At 44.8% G+C, this 27,147-nt stretch overlaps 1 protein-coding gene across 1 annotated transcript in view; it reads right to left on the bottom strand.

Annotated features, from left to right (window-relative positions):
- Positions 1–8,670: 8,670 nt before the first annotated feature.
- Positions 8,671–27,147, bottom strand: part of usp32 (ubiquitin specific peptidase 32) — a gene marked incomplete at its 3' end in the record, with an annotated part of 37,430 nt that continues 18,953 nt past the window's right edge. Inside the window, exons 6-34 of the mRNA XM_080844727.1 lie at positions 24,738–24,869; positions 24,202–24,309; positions 23,684–23,799; positions 22,996–23,058; positions 22,811–22,894; positions 22,482–22,543; positions 21,950–22,052; positions 21,397–21,610; positions 20,889–21,067; positions 19,975–20,115; positions 19,397–19,556; positions 17,870–18,024; positions 17,388–17,469; positions 17,120–17,194; positions 16,226–16,364; positions 15,803–15,908; positions 15,486–15,659; positions 14,988–15,162; positions 14,490–14,641; positions 14,012–14,123; positions 13,695–13,891; positions 12,781–12,965; positions 12,363–12,449; positions 12,023–12,143; positions 10,613–10,804; positions 10,149–10,395; positions 9,248–9,720; positions 8,998–9,090; positions 8,671–8,844 (exon numbers count right to left, since the gene is read on the bottom strand). Of these exons, the coding sequence (XP_080700853.1) occupies positions 8,671–8,844; positions 8,998–9,090; positions 9,248–9,720; positions 10,149–10,395; positions 10,613–10,804; positions 12,023–12,143; positions 12,363–12,449; positions 12,781–12,965; positions 13,695–13,891; positions 14,012–14,123; positions 14,490–14,641; positions 14,988–15,162; positions 15,486–15,659; positions 15,803–15,908; positions 16,226–16,364; positions 17,120–17,194; positions 17,388–17,469; positions 17,870–18,024; positions 19,397–19,556; positions 19,975–20,115; positions 20,889–21,067; positions 21,397–21,610; positions 21,950–22,052; positions 22,482–22,543; positions 22,811–22,894; positions 22,996–23,058; positions 23,684–23,799; positions 24,202–24,309; positions 24,738–24,869 (4,301 nt within the window). The remainder of the gene's footprint in view (positions 8,845–8,997; positions 9,091–9,247; positions 9,721–10,148; positions 10,396–10,612; positions 10,805–12,022; positions 12,144–12,362; positions 12,450–12,780; positions 12,966–13,694; positions 13,892–14,011; positions 14,124–14,489; positions 14,642–14,987; positions 15,163–15,485; positions 15,660–15,802; positions 15,909–16,225; positions 16,365–17,119; positions 17,195–17,387; positions 17,470–17,869; positions 18,025–19,396; positions 19,557–19,974; positions 20,116–20,888; positions 21,068–21,396; positions 21,611–21,949; positions 22,053–22,481; positions 22,544–22,810; positions 22,895–22,995; positions 23,059–23,683; positions 23,800–24,201; positions 24,310–24,737; positions 24,870–27,147) is intronic.

The raw sequence follows: 27,147 nt of genomic DNA, 5'->3' as shown, positions 1-27,147 counted from the left end.
GCGCAAAGGCACTCGCTCCTGTTTCAATACATTGCAAATCATAAAGTCATTGGAATAATTTTTTTGGGCATGTGCATATGTTGGTGAGTATTGCAGGTGCATGTGTGTGTGTGTGTGTGGGGGGGTCTCTGCAAAAAATGATCACTGGTTTCACACTTCACACTTCTGCTTCAAGGCACTTTGAAAAATGGGTTTGCTCGTGTGGTGGAAAGTCATGTGTTGTCACTGTTGGTCACATTGGTGTGTATCGAAGAGCCCCTGATTTTATATAGGTGCTACTGCAGAAACAAATGCTTGGCAGTGTGTGGTGCATTTTCTTTTTCAAGGCAGAGATGTAAAAGGGTTTTGGTTAAAGGTTTAAATGGCTTGCTCTGATGGCAATCCGAAGGAGATGGGAGAATAAGAGAAGGGTTATTCATTAAGTATATGGCACAGCAGCTTGTGTCTTTCTCACTTACTTACTTTCTTTGGTCTCTAAAAAGCCATCTCACATGTCTGCCTTGCCAAGAAAATGCCATTTTCATAACCAGTTCCGTCCTCTGTTTGTCTCTTCTTTCTCACCGTCCCCTATATCAGCTCTACATTATATTATGTTTAACATAGTGGCAAGTGGCAAACAAGTTTCTCATGTTTTGAGGGTCTTCAAATCTTGCTGTCAGAACATGTGTGTGATGTGAATGAAGCGATCACTTCAACATCATGCCATTATTTGTTCATACATTATATACTGTACAAAAACAGTACCATCTGGAACAATCTAAAAGATTTTACTGAGCAACAGATCATATAAGGAATAATAAGCTTTTTCTGAGCAAGGAGAAATTACAGGATCTTGAAACATCAATACATGAAACATGGACCACAACTCAACATGTTGCATTTATATTTCTGTTCAGTGTATTTATACACATTCATGCATGACATGAAGTATATTTTGATAATCATAAATTATGAACATGACAAGAACATGCCACTTGCTCATACCATGTTATAAACACTATTCTGTATCTGGTTCACGCAACTGACCTTTTGCTGTTTCTTGTGGGTGCTGCGCCGGCTCCTCATTCGTGTCAAGTCTCTCGCCAGTCCAAACTCGGCCACCTTCACCTCCCACGGGAAACGACTTACCATTATATTCCGTAAGGCAAGGTCACAGTGCACAATCTGGATAACACAGGGAAGAGGTGATGGCTTTTTCTTTATTTCGTTCTTCCTTCGTTTTCTACTGACAGCATGATACAAGCTCTCTACTTTGTCTAAAAGAGCAGGAAACAGCGCAGCCTGTCCCAACTTGTGAAAGTACACCAATCATTTTGTTTATTTTTTCAACAAACAGTGTTCAATGTGGATTGTACACTTTGGAGCACTTGTGTTTTTGAGCAAGCTCTGTATGTCCTTTGTGTGTGTTTGTGAAAATCTATTGAGGAATAAGTTACCATTTTGGAGCGTATGTGCTCCATAGCGAGTGCTATGTGGTAAGAAGCGATGGTGAAGAGGCTTTGCAGCTCAGGGTCTGAGACCAGCCTGTCCCGTTGCGTCTGAAGGAAATTACGCATCGTTCCATAGCTCACAAACTCCATGATTAGCACATAGGGTTCTGACAAAACAGAAGAACACACGTTTGAAAATAGTAAGTGCTTCAGGAACTTGTAAGTATGTCAGTAGTTTTCTGTGGCTAAGGGGAAGTCATACCCTCCACGCTGTTCCAGTCTAGCAGCTGCAGGACATTTTTGTGGTACATCAGCTTTCTCATGATGGACGCCTCCATTTCAACCTGCTTTGGTGTGACACCTGGGAAACAATCCAAAGGTGTCTGCATCACTCAACATGTCAACAGGACACACCAGGCAATACTTTGGGCTAACAGATGGGCAAAATACTGTTCACATTTGCCAAAAGTAGATTACAGACAAAAGTTTCTTTCACTGTTGACAATAAAGTTGTCCCACAGTGTTTCTAGCATCTTCTGATCACCTTACATATGGTTGTCATGACCACTGTATAACATTTACATACTTGGACAGTACCTTCTTTGGAGATTTTGCAGGTGATCGTTGAGTGGCCTTTGCACGTGCCACGGGTCATTTTAGCTTTATAGAAGACACCCTCTTTCCCAGCCTTGATGAGCTGAAGCAGGTTCAGGTCGCTCTTTTTAACATTGGGAACCTGGAGATAAAGCTGTCTTTGTGAGTTATCGATCAGCTTTTCAGTTACATGAACAATGTAATTAACAATCATTAGATTGTGAGATTTTGTGAGTTTTGATGCTATGGGTTAGTGTAGTAGCATCCCCTTATTACTACCAGTGGACTACCGGTGACCAGTTTTTGTACAAGTATTTTGTGATTGCAACCTAGGGGCAGGTTAAATCAGCACCCTTTTAAAAGTAACAGGCCCCATTAATAGTCATGTGGCTGGGCATAGGACAACTCTATTAGTTTACTTTTAAAAAGCTGTGAGGTATACAAAGCAAGTGTTGAGTACACTTCTGTTTAGAAATGGTTTAGCTTGCTATCACATCCCTATATGTAGAGCTGTGATATAAGAACTGTGCCAATCATTATTATTATTATTATTATTTTTCTCACTACACATTTAATTTGTGTTGACTAGCAGGTGAGCAATGGCAATTTGGTTTAGTTTCTTTGTCAAAACGGCACACAATTGTAGTCATGTGAACACAATAAAGACTGCAATAGCTGATTGAACAAGTTTTAATGCAGGTTTTTAGATTGTTTAGAGAATGAAGTTAGTGTGTCGATTGGTCAAGAAAGGCATTGATATAAGGGACCCTTTATTATTAGTGAAATGAGCCCTCTGTGACAATCTACTGTTAAGTAAGGACCCAGGACAAACGGATCCATCTCAAGACTCTAAAACCCCAGTTCTGAATTTCCCTTACCGACAGTCTTTATGTACAGTCACCTTCTTGGAAGTAAAACATTTGGTGCTATTACAAGATACAAATATCTTTAAATCTTTAAATGAGCTATAACTATGACCTTTAATATCCCTTTCAGGTGTGGCCATTTTTCAAAATAAACTAGGAAAAGGGTATTCTAAACGGACACTCTCCTTCTTGAACAGTTATAATCCATGTCAGAATATGTTATAATACATCATTTTTTTTTTTTTAAATATTGTTACAATTTATTTGTAATTATTCTTCAATTAATACTCACATTTGATGAACTGGCCTTGAACTCTAATAACCTCCCCTGAGAGTTCCTCTTGTTAGTCATAGTTTTAGTTTTGGGTCTTCATTTCCGATACACATTTCAAATAACATTTAACTGACAATTTACTCACATTTTGTCTCTCTTCAAAACTAATCGTATCACACATAAACACCTAATTTCAATGTGATCAGATTATAACTTTTCAGTAATTATGTGGATTACACTTCTAATCACAGATTTAGTCATGTACCAAATAATTAGTACCTATACGCAGTGGGGCGGCAGTTTCACTGTAGCGAATGACTTAAGACATGCTAGCCCCTAAAACCTCTAATGAAAAAGCTTTCTGTGTACATTAAATCAACTAAAGATTCAGTGTACTTCTTTAATATGGGGATTCTCCCACACTTAAGACTGTGAGGTGCCTACTTGTGGTAGAGGCCTCCATGGTAGCTTGGAGTGTCGCCATGTTTTCCCCCTCTGCAGTGGAGCCTGTGTGTTGTCGGGCTCTAATGAGCTGGGCAGGGGCTTAGGCATAGTGGTGAGATGGGGTGGGGAGTCTGCCGCTGGGAGAACACTCATCAAAGGACGGCCCCGACGTAAGTCCTGAATGGTCATCGTTAAGGACCGATACCTGAGGGAAACAAAAAAAAACAAAATTGAGTGAATAAAAGTGATTTTTCTTCTGGTGTTCCAGTGTATTTTCTGCATCAGGAAAGTGTTGATAAATGGACTTGAATACACACATTGCTCTTTCTCTCTTTTTAGGGACAGGGCATTTCAGTAGCATTGCACTACAGAGATCACCTGAAAAGTAGATTGGTTTATCTTCATAGCATATTTATATGGTTTCGAAAAACGACTTTTTAGTTAAGTTAAGAATCTTACTTCTTTATCCAAATCACTCCCAGCACGACGATGATGAGGATGGCGACGCTTGAAATGGCAATAAGGGCGTAGTGTTTGTTGTCCAGGTCTAGGACCGGTGAGCCTGGAGTTGACCCTGAACACAGGAAATAAATTAAATGAATAAATTAAGTTCAATAAATTAAACACAAAAGCTTTGTTCTTTGTTCAATACTTTATTTGTGTGCATTACAGTACACAGGAAGAGGGTATCAGGTCATATGAAGACCCTTCTATATGAACAGTAACCACAAAACGCACACAAACAAATGGCTATCAGACTGAATAGACTTCAAGTTGAACTTACCTGTTGAATTACCATTCATATCAGCGTTCTCTGTGTGGTTTTAAAGGAGCTGCATGAAATTGCATCAAAGGTTGATGAGGTTGTGTGATAGAGCAGCACACAACAAAGTACCGAGTAGATGGTTTGAAATAAGAGAAAAGGATGTCAATTTGGTTGTTAACCAAGCCAAATGTAAAGCACTTCAATGTAAAAAAAAATAAAATATATATCAACTGTCAGAAACGATAAACTTTAGTCTAACATATCTATAAACAAAGTCGTCTGTGGTGTTTCTACATGGGCCTTTGTGGAATATTTCCCTCATCTCTATAGGGAGCATCCAATTTACCATGCAGTCATTATTATTACATTATTCTATATCACCTCATTCTACTTACCACTATTCATCTGTTGAACAGGAGTACATAGCTTGATTAACAGATTATTGTTATCCAAAATCATGCTGTTAGTACAACTCCAAGCATTTCTGTGAGATAGGCATGTCCCTGTATCAAAATGTTGCGTACACTGTCAATAAAAAGACAATATGAAGAAACCTAACAGTTAAGAGTGACAGCCGTGACTAGGGGAGCTCCGAGAAATAGTTGCTGCTCATTTTTTCTGTGAAGGGGAGACACACTTCCTGCCTGAGGTATGTTGTGGCTTCCACTGCCATGAGAAACTCTTGCAAGGCTAGCAGAGATGCAGCATTTCAAGAGTCCACCTTTCAGCTTTGCATGAAAACAACCGATGACCCATGCGCAACAGTGTCCTCAGCGCATTATGAGTGCAGGAAAGGTGCATTCGTAACAGGGGGACAGGCAGCCCTAAATGTCAACTGCGGCTAAGGTTTTCATATTCGTGTAGAGTACTGCGCTGTTTAGCAGTAGCAGTCTTTTGTTTGGGTTGCACAGTGGGCTTGTGAGGTGGAGGGCTGTGGTTCAGCCCGGTGCTTTTTCATGTCCTCATTCAGAAAGCTTTGTCTTCTGCATGCAAACTTGCAAAGTGGGGGGGGGGGGGGGGGGGAGGAGTGTATTTATAGAACATGACACAGATAACTCAAGTGTGTTTCTGATTGCTTTTGCTGTATTTAATTGGTCTTGAATAATTGTTACAGATCAACAGTATCACCCCATATACAACTACAGGTACATTTTTTTTTTTTTTTTTTTTACAGCTCATACTCAAATACATCATTTTTTATAGATTTATTTACAAAACACTTTATGTACATTTGTTTTAAATGTCAGTGCAATGTCATTTGTATTCTTTAAACAACACTTCATAAAATAACATTTATTAAATTAATAGCAAAGCTCTGCCAACCCATCAAACTTAATTTATTTAAAAAAGAAAAAAAAAAAAAAATATATATATATATATATAACAGGACAGACATACATTTCAGTAGTAGATTGCACTACCAGCCAACTGATCAGACTTCTGCCAGAAAGATGTTAATAAATTATCCCTGTTTCAAAATTGTGTGTGTGTGTGTGTGTGTGCATGCGAGTGTTAACAACCATAAAAGCTATCTGTGCAGTGTGTTTGTGAACTTAGGAGCAAAAAAACTGTAAGCCTGACGGAAAAGATCGTTTCCTGTCCAGCTAAGTCTAGTGACATCATAACGATCCTTCTTCCAAGCCAGGCCCGAGGAAGAATGCATGGAAACCTCTTTTCAATAAAGGTCACACTGAGGTCCTCCTGGGCGCTCCCTTTCAATAATGTGCTCATTTTTCACACACTGAACAGTACAACGTGGATAGCAGTTAGCTTTAAAAAAATATATTTGGTGTCATGACATGACCATAAATAACTTACAGTAATGCGGTTATGGTTCATTTACCATTTTGTGAAAGACTAAGCACTTTTATCGCACTTTTATCTGAACGTGGAACCCCTACTAGTACAGCAGCAAAAACACTTAAATTGGGGTGTGTGCGTGTGTGTGCATTGGAAGGGGGGGGGGCACATTGATCTCTACAAGCTCAGTGAAGCATCCAAGGCTTAATGCCCTCTCGATAAAGGAGGAGATTCATGGAATCATACAATCATAAATACACAGAAAACAAAACAAAAACAACAACAACAACAACAACATTAACCATTCATTGTTCAACATATCTCTTCACAGTGGTGATGCAGATTAAAAGTTTCAGAATAAATGCTACTGACAATCAACAAGCCCTGGCACAGGTGCATCCACACTCCAACTGGGGTCTAAGATAAGAGCAGCGATGTTTCACAGAACATCTCAACGCTCCAGGGGGAACCCAGTCTTCCCATCACTGGGCAGGCCATCTCTCTCCAGGCAACTGGACTCAAACTTTGGCTTGACAATGTGAAACCTCATCCGGGGGGAACACATCTAGCAACAGCAGGTTTGGATGCATTTGGCTAGAGTTCTTAGTCATTTGGAATCGACGAGACGTCCACAGGGAAGGAAGGGTTAATCGGTCTGTGAGAAACGTTGACATTCTAAAAGCCGTGAGATGAGATGACCAAGCTGTACATAGCAGTAAAATGGCATAGAGGACTGATATGTGTTCTCTCTTTGAGGGGAACAAAAAAAAAGAAAACAAAAGAAGCCCTTGCTAACAGACAAATAAACTGTGCCGTTTAAAAATAACATAAATAAAAATAGATGTGCTGACTAAAAATCAATACTCAAAGTAAAAAAAAACTAAAATAAATGAAACATTACATTGGTTCAGTGAGAAACAGGCTGTGTGGCACCTATCCTTGTGCTGTACTAGATTCAACCACAATGTCTTGAGTAAGCAAGCCAAATAACTACAAATCCGTTTTCCTCAGGAGTCAATATGGTTCATTTGAGCACAAAATGAGGGGTTGGCAGTTAACAGTTGAAAATGACGAATGTAATTAATTTTCATTCATCATGGTTTGGAGCGGTTAATAGCCTCATGGGCCCCGGAGAGAAAGAAAGAGACTTCAGAAACAGGAATGGGCATTTCAAGCAAAATTGCTTTTCAATAAACCGCTGAGAATTATATGACTACTATTCACCCATTTTTTCGGCATTGGATTTCAAATCACTGATCTCGTGAATTTCAGTCACAATACCTTGACAGGTATGACACACACACACAAAGAGAGAGAGAGAGACCAATTCATCCTTTACCTGGCAGAGTTTGCACTGCACTTTGTTTTTGTTTAGTTCCACATGGAACATTTTGACTGCTGTGGTATTCTTTGGCTTTGCATTTCTGCCCTGTTTGTACAGTAGCATCTCACACATGTTTTATCAGTGCCTGGTAGAAACATGTTCTTTTTCTTCTTTTGTTGTTGAATGGTGGCTAGCAAACAGCTTTTAGGTGCATTACCACCACCTTCTGGCAGTAGTAACTCATTACTTACTAGCAGGCGCCGATAAAACTAAGGGAAAACATATTTTTTTTAAGACATGAAGATAGTAGCATAATTATTTTACCATTTAACGGCTATTCAAATATTCGAAAATGAATAATGACCCACTCCTAATTGAAATGTGAATGATTTTCCAGTGTGGGTATGACTCTGATATCAGGTCATTCATTTTCCATATTACAATTTGCTTAATAAAGACAAAAAAAAAAAAAATGAAATGAAAAGTGAGGTAGTGAGGTATGAATTTCTTTTACAGACATCTGAAGAAAGAAAACCTTTGGGAAATGGTTTGATCTGGCCAATGACTGAATGAGACTATTTTTCTGTTAGTTGAAATACTGACCGTGTGCTTGGTGTGGTGGGTATTGCCAGCCTATAACACTGACAACAGGATTTTCCTAATGACACCCATCAGTTCAGAGCAAACCTATCGCCTGTGAGCATGTCATGTTCTTACATCCTAACAACCATACATATATATGTATTTATATCTATATGTATGGAGTCACACTCAATGTTTTTTTTTCTTTTTTGTTGCTTTTTTTGGAGGGGAGGAGGACAATATGGTGAGTGGTACAGTAAACTCACTTTGCCCCATCTTGTGCTAAAAATGGGTCTTGTTTGTTCACTTGGCAACAATGAAATAATCTCACTCTTTCTGTTCTCCTTTCATTTTCTCTCTCTCATTCTTTCAATCAGAGACACTGTTGAACTACACACCAAAAACAGCTGTAAGGTACCTCTATCCAACATGGTGACCAGCAATGAAGAAAAGTCAGCTTGTATCCTTAAAAGCAAGGAGACCCTTTGTGCTTGCAACTCCCGACGCCAGCGACCCTCTCCTCGCCGGTCTTGCACCTTTGACTGTGCGTGCGTCTCACGCGTAAAGTGCTTTTGTGGAAGAACGTGACATCACTGAAGGACGCAGTATTTCTTGTAGTCCGACTCAAAGTCCTCGTCCATGCTCGTGGTGTCGGCCATCTTTTTGCCGTCAGTCTTTGGCAGGAACTGCGAGTAGTCCACTCCCTGCTGCTCGTAGAAGAGGATGTAGGCAGAGTCCGTGTCAATCTCCTCAGAGTGCACCTCCTACAGGTCAAAACAGAGAACTATAAGTCTCAAGGCATCAAAATATCAGGTATAATGTACAATGTAATATCAAACAGTCCTTCAATCATTTCTTTCCCTTCATAAATGTTGTGTTTAGTTTGTAAAGCATGACAATGATGTACAGACTCATACCTTGCAGCTGCTGTCGTTGTAACAGTACCATTTCTCGTTGGGGTTTTTGGCATAAGTCACATAGTGGCCACCTCCCATGATTCCTGAATGGCACTAGAGTCAAGAGATGACACTTATAAACGGACAAATGACTAATACCACCTTAACTGTGAAAAAGTACATAATGAACAGTACCACCTTAACTGTGAAAATAGCACAAAACACAGAACAAGAGAGAAAGATTAGAGAGAGGGGGATATGTGACACCTACCGAGGTTGCATACAAATTGTATACAGGCTGCAGGCATATTTCGTCTCTTTGGTGAAGAGCGCTCTCCGTGTCAGAGTTGGTCTCAGCATGGCCGTTGGCATGGCCACCCTCGGGCACCAGTCCATTCATCACGAGGACCTCGCTCTCGCTTCCAGAAGCTTCCTCCGACCAGGAGTCCAGCGCGCTCCCCTCTTCCTGGCCTGCCCCCGACCCCGCCTCGACCTCCGCTACCGAGCTGGTCTCCTGGTCGGGGCTGCTCTCTTTGTTGCTGCTGCTGCTCTTTCCATCTGTACTGCCACTGGTGATGTTGAAGCTGCTGCTGTCCAGGTTCTCCTTGCTGTTGGAGAGCCGGTGCCGGCTGCCCAGCTGCGGCAGACGCAGACGGCCCTGCTTACGCCCGCCGGTCTTGGGGCTGCCAGCAGGACTGGAGCCCTTCAGCGGGCTGCCCGCCCGGCGAGCCAGTGCTGGGGAAGCTACGGCAGTGGGGACAACACAAGAACAAGAACTCACAACGCGAACTAAAACAAGAACAAGAACTCGCACAAGATGTTCTCTGGGGGGGGGGGGGGGGTTCTCACAGAGAGCCAGGCTTGAGTACATTTCATTAGACTCGTGTAACTAGGAAAAGCTGTTTGCAAGGCTAAGCTGCCAACTGTTATTTAGCTCATAGTCAAGTGATTAGAAGCAGAACAAAGTCTTGCCTTAATGATTGGGCATGGAATGCATTTGTTAGATGCTGTGAAGAAATACTGGCAAAGGGAAAAAGGGAAAAAGGGAATATTCAAGCACACTGGAGAATTCACTTCACCAAAGGGCATGGTGATGAACCTCCGACTTTTCCCGACCACAACAAGCAGTCATAAGGACACAGAAATGTGAAGGGGTGGGATGTAAGACAAACCTTTGGGTGTGCTTGACAGGCTGCTGAAGGTGCTCGTGGAGACAGAGGAGACGCTGGCAGTCGAGGAGGACGAGTCGCCTGCGGCTGTGCCTCCTGCCCCCGCTGCCCTGTGGGTTTCCTCCTGCAGGCTCTTCTCTCGCGGGGCTAGGAAGGCAGCAGGGTCAAAGCCCTCCCTGGGGAACTTTACAATCTTCTGAGACTTGATCCACCGTCCGTTGACGAACTGGAACCGTTTCAAATGAACTATCTGCAAATTGCGAAGAAATAAAGACCTCCTTCAGATTCTCCACAGGCCAGGACATTGATAATTTATTCAATGATTCTAGTCATGAGTCTCAATAGAACAGATGCGTCCAGTCAACCACATGCACCAATGCCAAAGAGCATCACCACATTTATTAAAATAACCTGAGTACTCAAACAGACACTAGTGCACATCGTTTTAACATGCGGGGGGGGCTGACCAGGACGGGGGGCAGTCTCCAGAGGTCCAGCTTCTTGGTGGCCAGCCGGTGGGTCTTGCACTTGGAGCAGTAGTACAGCTCATCCTCGCCCAGCTCCTCCTCGCTGGTGAAGGCCCGCAGGCAGCTGTCCAGGCTGATGGGCTCCGCCTGGGCCCGCCGACTCTGCTCCACGCTGGAGTGCTCCTCCACTATCTGCTCAGGGGGGCGGGGTGGGGGAGGGGAGATAGAAATGAATGATGGGAAGGAGAGAGAGAGTAGAGGGAGGACGGGAGATAAGGAGAGAGAGGGACAGAGAGCAAGAGATAAAGAGAGAGGTGGGATGACAGAGATAGGAAAAGAGTGGGGATACAGAGAGGCAGAGAAAGAGGCGGGGGAAAAGGGAGGGATGGGGAGAAAGAGAGGGAAGGAGGGAGAGGGAGAGAGAGAGGTAGAGAGAGAAAGAGAGAGGAAAGAAGAGAGAGATACTGGGTCAGATGCAGTTGTGTACAGCCAACCTGTCAGAGAATTACTGAACTGAAAACATCCAGCCCATGTAAGGCACAATATCCAACACTCTCTGTGCTTGCTTTAGCCACTTTTATCCATTTCCTTTTCTGGAAGAATATTCCGGAACAAGGGAAAGGAGGTTGGTCTACAAATGATTTTCAAAATGCCTGACTTAACAATTCCAAATCACTATAATTCAACAGGCTTTGCTGGTGCAGACTGCTTTATATATCAATGTAATTCTAGAGCTAAATATTTATATAAATAAGTGAAATTTGATAGGGAGAAAAATACATTATGTCTTTTGTTTACTATCTAATCTTTTGTCGTTTTTATGAGTGTCATAAAATATGATAGCATTCGGACCACCCCTGAAGTGAAGTCAAATGGGAAAGTGGAATCACACTGTCAATCATTGAGCAGTTATTAATAAAATGACTATGAAGGAAACAGAGGCTATACTGCAGAGGTTATTGACAGGTGGCTGTTGGCAAGCCAAGGGAGAGGCAGGACAAATCACTAATCGTTCATTTGATGTGACATCATTTCCCGGTGATGGGAGAGAAATCGATTCATGGCCGAGTCACTTGTGCCCAAGATGACGGGGGTTTAGAAGAGATGTAGTGCCACTGCTTGACAGCAGTCTGAAAGGATTCTTTGCTGACCTTTGCTCAAGCTTTGATAAAGACGGCGGAAATTAGCTCAAGATCTTAACCTTCGCCATGACCTTCTGCTTATCAGTGTTTTCTCTCGGACGTATTTTTTTCCACAGACTTATGTTTACACGTAATCCACCGTAAGGTGGTGTGTAAGGACTCTCTTCAAACACACACCCACACACACACACACACAATCTGCAGCATGATTTGTGAGGTGCCCTTCCAGCTTGTGTTGCAGAAAAGCGCAGTGGTGTCGGTCTCTCACCCTCTCCTGGGAGGTCTGGTAGCGGAGGTGCAGGGCGGTGGGGTCCCAGTCCACTGCGATGTAGGCGTTCCCCAGGGAGGCCCTGTCCTCGCAGCAGTCCACCATGCAGCCTCGGCAGAACCTGGTACACACACACACAAACACACACACACACACACACACACACACACACACACACACACACACACACACACACACACACAGCTTTCATTAGTCATATCCTCCCTGCATTAGAGCAGTGTGCCGACGTAGGCAATGGACCACGCGCTGCAGAGCTCAGCATAGCACAGCACAGCACAGCACAGCATGGCACAGCGTGATGAATGTCCTTTGCACTCACCTGTACCAGGGGCACCAGGCGCAGGAGTGGCCATCCTTTTGCACCACGCGCAGGGTGAAGGGGTACTGGTAGCCCATGCTGTCATCACTGTGAAATGGCAGAGCACAGAAAGGGCAGGGCTCTATTTTACTTTCATTAATTTAATGAATTCATCTTTAATGCAGTGTTGGACTCATGACATGCGCATCACTCCCTGATTTATTGAAATGCATATCACAGTATCAATGACATTAACTTGATATTGTCACTGTCACTTAACATCGCTGGGCTCGCTCTTCGTCTCATATTTGTGATGGTCTTGGACCATGCAGTAAAACATGTCTTGTTCATTTCTGATGACTGCTAAGCAGATTTGATAATAATGCATATTGTGAAGCCCAGCCCTGGGTCCAATGAGAAGTGAAGAGTGTGGCATTACCAGTCCTGTGCGTGGTTGCTGGCCTCCTGAGGGGGCAGTGGGCTGGCCAGCCGAGACACCTGGATCCACACTGCGTCGTACAGGTCCTTCTTGCTGGTGTGCACCGTGCAGGGCACGATCACCGGCATGCCAAACAGACTTGCCCGGTTCTTCTGAGACGACAGGAAGTACAGCTCCGTCCTCATCTGAGGGGGAGGACACACACACACATACGAACGAACACACACACACACACACACACACACACACACACACACACACACACACACACACACACACACACACACACACACACACACACACACACACACACACACACACACACACACACACACACAACACACACACACACACACACACACAAACACACACACACACACACACAAACAGCTGAGTACCACTTCAGGTGGACTGCCACCATTCAATCTTCGTCTGGCACTGCTGAGCCAGACTCCAAATGTTTGGTGACGAGGCTAGAGCCGTCAGACTATATCTAATCTTAGCTTTCCTTCATATTCTAGTATAGAAAATACACTCTGGAGTGCAAATTGTTAAATTGAGCTGACTGTTTCGACAGACAGTCGGGGAATTCTCGGGAGCAGTGTGTTGGGAGTGACGAAAAGAAGAATTTTCACCTCCAATGACTGCTTTTGAATGTATTATATTAGAGGTCGTGAGAGAACAACTTAAACAGTCACTTTCCAGTTAAATTGTCCCTTTGCAAAAAGATCGTATGCATTCCCCAAGTACAGACAAAGTTACAGATTCCTGTTTAGTTTCAACTTCAGTGAGTTCCATGTAACGACATCCCTCTGTCTATCTCTATTAGCCAATCTCCATTAGCTACAACGGAAACCCTTCGTGGCTTTCACCCCTCTCTGCCCATCTCCCATAATGCCTTGCTCACTGCTTACCATCTTCCTGTGCATGGCGATGATGTAACCGATGAAGGGGCTGTCCTGGACTGCCACTGCGTGTCCGTTGGGAATGCCATTGGGAAGGGGTTTCTCTTGGGTGTATGGCACCACCGTGCTTGGCATTCCGTTGGGGATCAGACTGGGTATCCCAATGTGACCGTTAGCAGCGGTTCCTTTGGCGGTGGGTGTGCTTTCTGCAAAGTTCCCACAAACACAGATCACACATACAGACAATTTTGTGACTGAACTGTGGAAACGGGAAGACAACTTTAAGACATGGATGGACAGAGGCACATCACTCCAGCTGTTCTCACCTGATTGTGTGGGGCAGGTGACCGAGGTAGGTGACCCTGGGACCGGGATCTCGAACGCACAGAGGAAGCCGTTCACAGACAAACGCACCTTCTGATTGTCCTGTGGAAAGTTCTACAACAAAAATACAAACAGGCGTGAGAGGGTTATCGATCCTAATGTCTACAGGGTTCCGACCCTGGGCTCTGTAAAACGCCTTGAGACAATTTTATTTTATTGTTTTGTTTTTAATTAAAATTTAATTGAATTAAATTACCAATCCTAAGGAAACTTTCAGCATAAAATTTCAGTTCACAATTTGGCTGGATTGCATTCACTATCCAGCACATTTTAAAGTGCCATTCCAGTCCAAGCATGGTGCTTAGCTCACACATATGTTCAAACCACATCAGTGTACCACAAACATAAGCATACAAAGAAAGGACCATCTAACATTGTTGTTTATATGCAGGCTTCACCCCTAGAGGGCGCTTTGCTTACCCTGACGTTGGAGTTGTGGACCTCGGCCAGCAGGATCTGCTCTGGCTTGAGTCCACACAGCTCGCTCAGTTGCTTCTTCAGGCCTGTGTATTTCTCGTCCATGTTGAGACGCAGGCCATACCGCACTGGAGTCGAGCCGTCCAGCTTGATCACTACACCCAAAAAAAGGACAATACAGTGAGCTTGTTCCTAAACTTGTAGAGGGGAACTTGGCTATACTGTATGTCCCCTTTTTAGGGATGTAACTTACATCCTATTTTCACATACATTATTGTTTTATGTTTTTTTTTATACCATAAAAACCAATACCTAGTGCATGTTCACTGTTTTACAGAACACAGTGCTCTTTTAGCTTTCTAGTAAGATCACTAAATACTTTACTAAAATAGGTTGCAGTTCCACATCATGAATCAGAAATTGTCCATTTCCCACCCTCTACTTAATCTGAGGTTTTTAGTGAAGAGCTGAAGTATCAACATGGTGACGGATTCTCCTCACCTGTGATTTCTAAGTGCATGGAGCTGTCCATAGGCAGGGGCAGGGACAGGAAGTTAAAGGGGTCGAATCGGGCACTGATGTGACCACAGGTCTTACACTTGACCTGGGACTTGAGCTGGCCGTGGAACAAGTCCACCACGATGGAACGGTTCCTCCTCAGGTGGTTATCCCACGCCTGTGAACACCACAGTGTGAGAACATTCCTGAGGAACATCAATCCCAGTCCTGTTACACCAAGCAGTTTCACCTTATTGGTCCCCAGAAGTATAGGCACTGACTAATGGAGGGCATCTCACTGCCTTGTTCCCCCCTTCATTTCATTACCAGTAGGACATCAATATCTTTCTAAGTAGTCTTAAAAGGCTGCTTAACAGAGATCTTCCCGGAGCTACTCTCTGTGCTGCTTACACTAGAGTGGATAAACAAAACATTAGCTACTTTACTTGAGTCCACCAAATGCCTGACATGGCACAATGCATTGTGGGACACATTGCTGACCTCTGAGGCCACCTCGAAGTCGGGCCGTAAGTCGCTGTCCTTCAGCTCCACGTAGGGCTTCTCGTGCACGCGGTTCAGGTCCTCGTGGAGGCCGTCCAGCAGGAAGGCCAGCAGCTCCTGGGAGTCCTGCTGCTGGAAGCCGTTGAATCGCGGGGCATACTTTGCTATCGTCCACTGAATAAACAAAGAGAGGGGGGACAAATGTTTGGTGATTAAACACACTAATCCTAGAGTGTGACCTGTAGAGAGAGCGAGCGAATGGGGGGGGGGAGAGAGAGAGAGAGAGAGAAACAGAGAGTGCGAGTTTAACCCCTTACCCTGAGCTTCAAGGGCGCCACATTCTTCTGCGTTCCGCTCCACAGCTCCTGGACCAAATCCCCGTAGCATTTTGCCATGTGACCACGCATTCCAATGGGATTGGTTCTGTGCAGACAGATCAAACCAGTACTGCTGAGCACACCACTCATCCTCTTCATATGTGCATAGAGGCCACTTCTTTCCTTTACACATTGTATATACTTTGTACGTTGTTGATTAAGTAAAACAATTCATGTAATTTAAAGCATTCTCACATCCCCCATAGCATTGTGTCAGACATGCCTAAAACTTTTGCACAGTATTGTACAAACTCATTTCAACACCTGGCCTTCCACAGATTGTTTTTACATGTATGCGGCAGAACACATTCAGTTGTGCCAAAAGTCTGGTAGAAGGTTGCTTGATTTGTGGTGACCTCTGACCTGTTGAGCTCGTAGAGATGCCTCCCTGAGATGAAGTAGTCCGTGAGGGGCTTGGTGTTGCTCACACACTGGATGCTGGAGTTCATGAAACACGTGTTGCCTAGGTTGCTCAGACCAGTGGCACCCTTCTCTGTGGGGACTATGGGCAGAGGAGGAGGAAGGGGAGGAGGAGGAGGAGGAAGAAGAAAGACCTTCATTAAAATGGCTGTTCAACAAGCACTTGCAAAATGCTGTAATAAATAAGGAGAGAAAATACTGCCCACACGCATATGGCCACCATTGCTACATTTCAGCCGGAGTCACACACACGTACACACACACATACATGTACACACACAAACGTACACCTTGCACGTACGCACAGGCTGACACTCACACACAAAGGGCTTGTGGAAATGACTTAATCCACACTTCCAAGATCAATGTGTTGATTTATGGTGTGTATTGATGTGTTGGAGTGTGTCCAGCCAGAGGCTACTCTGAATCACAGTTGTTGAACTTTCACAGATCATAGACTGTCAATGAATTACGTCAGCTCGTTATTCGGATATGTCAACACTATCGTGATTTCACAATTTTACAAGCGGATGAACTTCGAGTCACTGAAGGCTATGTCCACTTTGTAATGCCTAAACTGCTTAGCAAATCACTCACAAAGCAGCACAAACTAAATTAGCTTTTAATATTTAATCTAATATCTAGAATCTAGTTCTACAAATTGTGCTACAGGTAGAGGTAGGCATTAGCATACCTTCTGCTTTCATTCATTTTGACATGGTGCAGTAATGGAAGAAGAGTACAGACTCATTTAGAAGTGAACATTTGGTCAAATGATGAAGAGAGCAGGGATTTCTGTGGTAATGATAGTTCTACTTCCTGCAGTGTTGTCATTACCTTTGTGTCGGTCGATTTTACTGCTGTTGGCAATGAATGACATTTCCTCTGGCCAGCTCATATCTTTGTTCCGAACTGGAAGGAAAGAGATTATATTTCTTTTAACAGTTCATTTCCTTAGTGTCCCCCCTTATACTAAAAAAGATCATTCATTCTTGTTTTATGCTAGATTTGCCATTTTATCTACAGAGCACCACAAGCCCCAGTTTGCTGGAGATAAAACTTTAATTAATCACGGTAGCAGGGACAAAGAGACAGGTGGGCAAACCTTCAATTACTAAGTGCTGGTCGTCTTGAATCTTCAGACTTTCTAGTGTGTGATCTTCATCGTCCAGGAGGGTGAGGTAATTCTGTTCAAACACATGAAAAATGCATTTAGCCGTTTAGTCGCTTCTCATCGAACGCTGTCTTTTAGTCTAGGTAGAATTTCATTTCGGCTTCATGACCCTCGTGCTCCCAATTTACACCGTGACAGATCCGTCTCTCATCAAACCAGGCTTTTAAGGACTAGTGAAGGACCAACATAAGAACATTTAATAAGCCACAGGGCTTTGTGGTTTTAATTAAAATGTCATGGATTCAGATAGCCATGATAAATATGATATAGGATAATATACTTTATAATCTAAAGTATATTATTATAAATATTACTACATTTTGTGAAAATGAAACAATATAATCAATCAATAATCAAAAACCATCCATGCTATTCAGTCAGTCAGTGTCAAACAAACAGCAGTGTCCCCTGACCTCGTTGTTGTAAAGCCAGAGCCTCATGTCCTCGTCCTTAATGCGCAGCCGCTGGGACAGGTACTCGTGGATGTCCTTGATGGTGCCCATCCTGCTGAAGCAGCCCGTGTAGGCCAGCACGCGCTTCAGAGGGGCGTTAGGAGAGGGGACGTTACCTGCAGGGAGGAACCGGGGGGAAGGGAGGGCAAACGATATTTGTCTGACTACGATATTTCTACGCATGCTTAGACGAAGGGAATGTGCATGGATGAGGGGTGAACAAACCCACTGAGAAACACTCCAGATTAGAGCTGCAAAGATAACATTCTGGCGAGACCTCCCAGGTGCTGTATCTAGCCATGTTATGGTTATAACAGAAACTCACTGGATGTTGTAATCCAAAATCTGTTCTGGTCATAGTCATATAGCACAGTCTGAGAAGCCTTTCCTTAGTTATAAACCCAATCCATCTCTCTATGCTACTATGTCTTTCTACCTACCTCTGTACTATTCTATTCTAAAGCAAGACAAAAATGTGGAATTAATCATTTGACTTTGAAGTCATATTTAAAAAAAAGCACATTAGAAAAACAGGACATTGGTTGCACTTTTCAAAAGCTGAGGATTAGTTGTAAGGTAGCAGCAAGAAAGGGCAAAAGGTGGAAATAAATCAACTCGGGGAAGAGGATGATTTTCACACAAATAATCAATATTAGTCTCCACCTCCAGTAGGAAACCCACCAATTGTTTGAGTTTGATTATAGATTAAGAAAAGGAAAAAAAACAAACATCAGAGCGAAAAAAGTGATAGCCATTTGTGTCCGCACTGCCGTCCCTCAGCACTGGGTAACAACACTCGGACCACCCTGAGTTGACATCCCTTCAGTGAACCCCTCCCTCTGCCCCCTTCAACCTGACCACAGGGTACGGGAGAGAGAAAGAGAGAGAGAAAGAGAAAGAGAACGAGAACTAGAATGAGAACGAGAACGAGATAGCAGAGGGAACAGAGCACCCTCCCAACACGGTCTCACTGATTCACAGCCTCCAGACATTGAGATAGCCCCCCAAATCAGATTAGCCTGAACCGCTAATGTTCTCCACCCACACATGCAGTGGGCTCAGAGCAGCATTATTAAATTGCCTGAGAGGCCCGTGACTCACCCTCTATCTCTCTCTGCCTACTCAAATCTACTTTGACGGTGCACAATACAGCACGTGATCTCAGAGCCCAGATGTCAACTCAAGAGTGATTGTTGCCGAGATGACGGCTGCTGGATGTCAGGCAGGCACTCGTGCGGACAGAAATGGGCGGCCGGGATCAGGTTCGGAGTTGTGAATCTTTAATCGACCCGTTTGGCGGTAGGGGTGGGGTGGGGTGGCTTGGTCAGAGATCCCGGGGCGATTTGCTCGCAGGTCCGGTCAGTAGTGGTTTTAGATGATTAGGAGCACTGGGCTTCACGGTGAAGCAGGGGAGTAGGAGCGAGAGGAAGATGAGGAGGAGGAAGAGGAGGGTGGCGGGGCCTCCTTCTTGCTGCAGGCTTACGTTACCTCGGGGTAAGTGCTCTGGGAACATTCGCAGGCTGGTCATACCCATGTTCACCCAGATGTTGGACTGGGGGGTGCGCGTAGCTGGCTGCTGACGCAGGAAGAGCAGGTAGCGGGGGAAGAGCTCCAGCTCTGGCTGGCCTGTCTTGGTGTGCTGGATGACCTGTGGGAGAGTGTGGTGGAGCAAAGCAGGATGGTTGGACATGCGCCATAAACGTTCTGTAACTAACACAGAGTCTATAAACAACACTGTCTAATCAGGCCAAGGCCATAACTAGACTGGGAGGGTAAGGCCTACCTGCTGGAGCATAACACATCATTAAACCACAGGGCTTAATGCAGGTCGCTTAAGCCTCAATTACCCCTAACCACGAGGGCAATGGCACACAACCGATGACCCACTAAGCTTGCCAATCACTCGACAGAACCTAAAGCTATTGTGGAAAGCTGTTTTCACAAGCTACCATAGCTTTGGTGCTGTGAAAATGTGTCCTCCGATTAAACGATTGATGACTGTGTGCTCGGACAGGTCTGGGATCAGGGGTTGGTGTGTGTGTGTTTGTGTGTGTGCACAGACGTACCGGTCGTGGCAGGCTGAGGTTGGCACCGTACCAGTGGTAGAGCGCCCTCCACACGGGCTCTGGCACGGTCTCAAAGTCCCGGCCCGGCGTCAGCTGCGGGGATCTTTTCAGACGCCCACCCTCCATGGTTAGTGTTGGAGCCTGTCAGGAGAGAGGGGGAGAGAGAGAGAGAGAGAGAGGGGAGGGGAGAGAGATAGGGAGATAGAGAGAGAGGGAGGGAGGGCGAGACAGAGAGTGAGAGTGAGAGGAGGGGGACAAAGTCAAACTCATCACTCTGGCCTTCTCAGATGTCAGAGATAAGGCCTCACCTAATGATGCACTGTCCTCTCTGGCTCTTTGGAGAGAACTCTGACTATAGCAGCACGTAGACTGTCCAACAGATGCAGCTCCAGGAGGGAGAGCGAGCGAGAGCGCAGGGCGCCAGTGTGGAGGTGTCTGGTGCGAAATCAGAGCCGGCCCTGAAACTGCATGACAACTCTCTGAGAGGACCAAAATACAACGGCACCGTTGTGATGTCCTACTGGGCTGAAGCTGCCCGTGAGCCTGACTCAGAATCGGAATGAGGAGCTTGCATCTTTTTCTGCAAATCAGACAAGTTTTATTGCAGGTCTGCCAGCAGCAGCCCACCACTGGTTCAACCTATGGTTCCCAGTAGTCTTCTTTTCCAGTGCAGTGCAGCCCATAAGCAGACCTGCATATCTCTAAAGGGGCTTAAAATGCTCTGAACAGGTTACGGTACCAATTGTGATGGCCCAGTAAGTCCATAGGGAAATTATGATGGCGGTGCGAATGTGGTGAGATGGCCATCAAGTACACACACACACACACACAGACACACAGACACACAGACACACAGACACACAGACACACAGACACACAGACACACACAGACACACAGACACACAGACACAGACCTTCATAGGTTCGGTGAGGACTAGTGGCTGGTTGTCGATGGCTCCGGGTCTCTGCATGGTGAGGTGAGAGGACAGGTTGCCGTTGGCGCTGGAGAAGCACTGGTTGTTGTTGTCCGAGGCGTTGTGCTGCCGGGCGAAGCACAGCTCCGTGGCCGACGAGGTCATGTGAGGGATCAGACCTGAGTAGGAAGTGACATGTGACAGTGAGATGACTGTGGCAGACCACAGATGAGGGAATACACTTTTCACACGCTCAAACAGTGATGCCAGCATTTCTTAGAAGATGGACGACAAATATGAGGAACAAGAACCTGTACACAAACCCTGTAGTCAAATCCAGCTGGGTAACACGAAAAACTACAGTTATTCTACACGATTTACTACAGTCTATCTGAATCTGGACAATTCATGCCTGTTGCTAGTCATGTGCACTGTGGCCTATTCAAACACAGGGCTATAGTCTTCATACGAGACGACCACCGCCTCTGAGCCTTCGCCACCCACTCACTGGCGTTGGGGCTCTCAGCGGCCTCTGACGCGCTGGAGATGTTGTCAGGCGATTTCTCCCCCGAGGAGCTGGAGGACCTGGTGACCCCGGTGCCGTTGCTGTAGCCCGCTCGAGAGGGGCTGGGGATGGGCTCCATGCTGGCGCACGACTGGGGACTCCTCCTCCCCACGCCCAGGATGGAGGGCTGCTCCACCACAATGGCCTTGTTGTTGTCCTGGAGAGAACGAGAGCAAAGAAAGAAATGAACCTCCCACATATTTACACTGTAGAGCGCCACAGATGTGCATTCCCATGACGGGGTACATCTCAATGTACAAGCTCAGAATATGAGAGAGAGAGTGAGAGAGAGTGAGAGAGAGTGAGAGAGAAAGAGAGAGAGATTTCCTCTCCAAGATGGTTCATATTTCAGAGAGTGTATGCATGTTTACCCAGAACATGAGGAAACAGACAGAGACAGAGATAGAGAGAAAAGAAGTTCTCATCCATTCTCGTTTCACTTCCTCCATCTCTCGCTCAGACTCTGACCTCTGCTCTCTTGGACTCTGGTACTCACATATTTGACATAGTCTTTCCACTGCTGCCACCATTGCATGGAGATGAGGAACCAGTTCTGGCTCATGTGTAACCCATGCCTACTCTCCCTCTCCAGCCAGCCCCTGCAAACACACAGCACAGCACACAACACAGAGCCCATCAGCCCAGTGCAATCACATTAAACAGCTACCAGGCTGCCTGATCAGCCAACTTGGACTTCAGGGCTCTTGTCCTTATCAGGCATACACTACTGAAAGAGCTTAGGCTGAATGCCTGCTGTCCTCAAACGACCTCTGAGGGTATTTTATGACCTCACATAGCAACTAGCATTTGGTGTTTTTGCATAGCAATGTAGCATATCCGCAGTGTTTTTGACCTTCTTCCCAACATGACATGTCATTACAAAGTTATGCTCTTCTGACATAAAATCTCCCATACGACACAGATAAAGACGTTATCTGTTAAAATGTAACCACTAACCACAATGTGACTTGTTTAAAAAAGAGTATAGCTCAAGAGTATATGTGACTCAGTGGCAGACGATGACCCACCTGATGATCTGTCCCTCCTCCTCTGGTGTGGCCGGTCTCAGACCCAGCACTATGTGGCACACCTGTGTGTTTCATAACCAAAAAGAAGCAGGAATGTAAAGACAAAGATATTTGTTTGTGTGTGTGTGTGTGTGTGTGTGTGTGTGTGTGTGTGTGTGTGTGTATATATATATACACACACTCTTATATTTGATGACACCAATACTCACACAAGTGTAAAAAGAAAATGTAAAAAGTGTGTATTTGTCCTTTCACTTGTGCACGGTACATGTATCTTATAAACTGCCTATGCATCTGTAATTAACGGCCCAGGGAGTCAGAGGTCTGACCTGAAATAGCAGGTTGAGGAACTCATTGGCAAGGGCACTCTTCACACTCCAGATCTGGTAGTCTTCCAGAGTCAGGTGGCCCATCTGCAAGAGCACAGTAATGGAGGCGTCAGTGACGTGACAAATGACAAGGACCCATGACAGCGGCCGACCTCGCGTACACACGGGGAAGACAAGTTTATCACCTTTGTCGTGTCGTGCATCTTCAGGATGGCCTCTACTATGTCTGACACGTTGGCAAGCAGTTCCTAGGTAATGAGAGGGAAGGGAGGGAAAGAGATGAAACCACAAACAGTCAATAAAAACGAAATGAGCTCGTGCATTGTCAGTTAAGTTGCTCTAGACCGGGTTCATATAGGATTATTTCCTCATCATCGTGTACACAATCCCCTCCGACCCCCGAGGGAAACATCAATTTCGCCCGCTGCCTCCTGGAGCCGAGCTCTACTGAGAGCGATGGAGACTGAATGCATGCTGACGGAGCGGCAGAGAAACCGCAGATTTACTTCGACAAAGTAATTAAAATTCCGAAAGGCTAAAAAAAAAAAGTGCCGTTCGAGAGCTTTGCTGAATTTCAAGGGTCTCCCCAAGTACTGCAGACTTTTTTTTTTTTTAAACCTTCTCCTTTGAAGATAGTAAGATATATTCTGAAATGTGAAATGTTGTTCATAGGTCATGCAACACTGGGATTGGCTTCGGTGGTTGTTGCAAAAAAAAGAGGAAGAAGAGAGAATGGCATAGTTCAGACAGCTTCACTGCTGACTAATAAAATGACTTGGATCCAGGAAAAGTATACTGCTGTGTGACAATAATGAGATCTCTCCAGGAGGCAGCCATCTTGCTACTCGGCCCCGGTGCCCCAGTGCTACTCACAGGGAGGGTGTCCGTGCGGTTGTCCTTCCACACCTCCTGCAGGGCCACCACCATGTCCTGCACCTCCTGTCTCGACAGGATGCCATCGCGGTCCACATCGAACACCTTAAAACAGACTGGGGTTGGAAAGAGAAGGAGAGAAAGAATGAGGGAAATGTGGAGGGGAAGGGAGAGATATTATTCATAAGAGGAGTAAAATAAACACTGCTATATGTTTAATACATATAACAATTACACGTTGACAGTTACTTGATGATTTTCACATTGCTTTTTGTGGCTTTGTGTGGCATTGCACCAATGGTTATTCAAATACCACCGACTACACAGCATCTATGAATCTGATACCATGTGCACGCACACGCACACACACACACACACACACACACACACACACACACACACACACACACACACACACACACACAAAGTCTGAGCAAAATAAAGGGCCACAGATAACATGCAGCGCCTTGCTAAGTGGTCTCTTCAAATGCGTGCAGGGAATTGCATAGTGCCCTTACACTTCTGTCTCTCAGCCACGGGCCCCCGGCAGCATGCAGACAAGCCACACGAGATCTCCTTGAAGTCGATGTGATTGTCCCGGTTCTCATCAAAGGCGTGGAACAGGCCTGCCAGAACAGAGGAGAAAGACGAAAAATTATGTTGGAAGAAAATGTTAACCCAGAGAATCCAATTATTCCTTGATAATAATCTCTCTGAGATTCGGAAATAATGGAAAAACATAGCACAAAGCACTATGTATAAGAAAGACTATAATGACTGTGCATTTTTGTTCTGTTCTTGAAAAGTATGTTGAAAGATTCCCAGTTAAATAACATTTTGGCAGTACAACACTTTTTTTTTAACTGACAGTCACTATTTGAACATCCTGTGGGTTGAGATAAAAAATATGCCCCTCATGTCCACTGTGTGAGGCGACTGCCTGCCTGCCAGCCTGTCGGTGACCTGCCAAGACCTGTTAATGTGAACATTGGGCAAGTCTGTCAGGAAGGCAGCTTCCCCCTTTCAAACTCCAGCCCAATGCATATTGCATTACCTTCACTAAGCGATGCGTGAATGGGAGGTGAGACCAGTGGAGCAAAGGTTTCCAAATCGAAGCGACCCGTCCGCGACTGAGCCTTCAACAGCCAGTAGCGCTTCTCCAAGTCAATGATGTCCGATTCTTCTACTGCAGGGGCAGAGGAGTGGGAGAAGCATTGAAAACATGAATAATGACTTCAATCATGGTCACACAGTGAGAACATAGTACCTTGTGTTTTTCGTTATGCGCAGCGGATGGCTGAGATGTCTCAATAACAATGTGATTAACAATAACAATGTATGAATGTATGGGTGTGTGTTCTTCCTGTACAATTTGTCAGTCCAAAAAAAGAAAAACTAAGCCATTTAGACAGTTAGCGAATATTTGTATTATCTTGCTTACATCTTATGGGCTTTTATATAATAGCCTTGTGGGCAGCAGCTCAGCTAGGTGAAAGCCTGACTCAACTCTGAACACCTAGAGAACAGCACTATATAGAGTGTGGAGTGGAGGGGGGGGTAAGAAGCCCTTTGGTCGACTACCCTTTCATCACCGTAATCCTCAGCTTAGGCCTAATAGGATTGCAAGGACTACAGTTCCCTCCCATATATTTGAGTCAGAAACGCATCAGGTCAGTGTCAAAACAGACAAAAATCAGGTACGTTTCTGTACACAAACAAACAGACAAACAAATGGGTAAAGATGAGGTCTTCAAAGGAGGCTACATTTCCAGAGGCTGGTGTTAACAGTAAATGTGAGCACGAGGGGCTGTACTGGGGCTTATTGGGGAGAGTTGAGGCCACCGTTTGTTGCAGTGAAAGGTTGAGGGGATTGCCCAGGACTTTCCCACCACTTTCTATCTCAAGGGGCCAAGAGCTTTAGGGGCTTTGAGTTTGGAGCGACCTTGGTGGAACGAAAAAACCTGGGCGATTTCACCAGCAATATATGCAAATGTGGATGCTTGTTTCCCTGGTAGTGGACTAAGCATACCTACTATCATTTTCTCTGTCACCCTTTCACTCTCTGTTTCAGTCAATAAACAGAAAAGAATAAAAAAGAATGCGAAAAAGAGGAAGCAGTACAAAAGAGGATGCTAGGGGTCAAAAAGTACAGCAGCACAGGCTGACCAGGAAGCACCGAATCAATGATTCAGACTGATATTTAAAGGGTGGTGCAGAGAGAGAGAGAGAGAGAGAGAGAGAGAGAGAGAGAGTTAGATAGAGAGACCAGTTCAGAAATAATACCAGGAACATGAATAATTAACAAGAACACAGAATAAAGGAGCAGGTTTTTTATGTCCCTCTCCATTCACAGGGTTAGTGTGCCTTAACCTCGTGCGGCAACAAATATTTAACAGCTAGCCCATTCTCCCTTTAGCGTTTCACAATATAAGCGGAACTCCAATAAATGTGTGTTTTAAACCAAATGTGTTGGCTGCTACGGGTAATAAATGACTGCTGTCGCGATTAGATGGAGGGAACAGGCAATGACTAGCTCAGCGATAAAAGCCTAGCTGGGGAAATAAGACTGGTCTCATCTAGTTGGGCATTATTCATGACCGGGTGCATCGCAGAGTGACTACTGATCTATAAAACTCATTACCTACAGTATGGATCAGCGCAGGGCCATCGTTCATCGGTTGCAAACGATGCCATTCGGTTACCACACACACCACTTCGTCCTACGCTAAAGACCATCAGTTTCTGATTTTCTGATGCGATTTGGCAACACTGCCTCTGGACAGGTGGACATTCAGCACACATACCTTGAAGTTATCGAACATGACATCCCCTAGAACGAAGGCCTCTGCCGTGGCCATCACACAATGTGTTTCTGTCCCATTTGTTTTGCCCTGTGTCTATATCTCTGTCTGCTAGGGCCTGACAGGCTCAACCATAGACTGCAGCACGCCTGCGGCTGGACTGAAATAACAGGGTTGCTTCAGAGAGCAAACTCGCAGTATACCAAAGCGTTAGCATTGGTTCGCGCTCTGATGGGTTTGAAAGAGTAAAATAAAGGTTCTGTTATTCCCCCCACAAAAAGGTTGGCTAGAGGAGAAACAATTCCACAGAAAAAATACAGGAATAGATACTGATGCACGCCAGTCACATGTCACTACCTTCCATTCTGAGCCCTCAAATTACACAAAAGCTTGTCAAAAAATGTCTAGACTAGACAAGAGCTGCATGTTCCAGAATTCAACAGAGTTGCAGACAAAGGTGAAATTGCCAATAGCAGTTGATGTGAAAGAGCAGTGTCTATACCCACCTAGAGGTGCGACCCTGTCAGAGTGGCAACATAGAAACCATACCATATTCCACTGTACACATCAAGGGTCTCCCTGCTAGATGTGGCGTTCACCATAGTAGACTCCACACGGTTTTCCGATCAATCAAACAAACAAAACAAAACCAAAAACAAGCCG

This window comes from Sprattus sprattus (genome assembly GCF_963457725.1).
Source record: "Sprattus sprattus genome assembly, chromosome: 9".
In the NCBI taxonomy this organism is placed as follows: domain Eukaryota; kingdom Metazoa; phylum Chordata; class Actinopteri; order Clupeiformes; family Clupeidae; genus Sprattus; species Sprattus sprattus.
The sequence above is the reverse complement of the archived record's forward strand: the minus strand, read 5'-3'. Positions and strand labels throughout refer to the sequence as shown.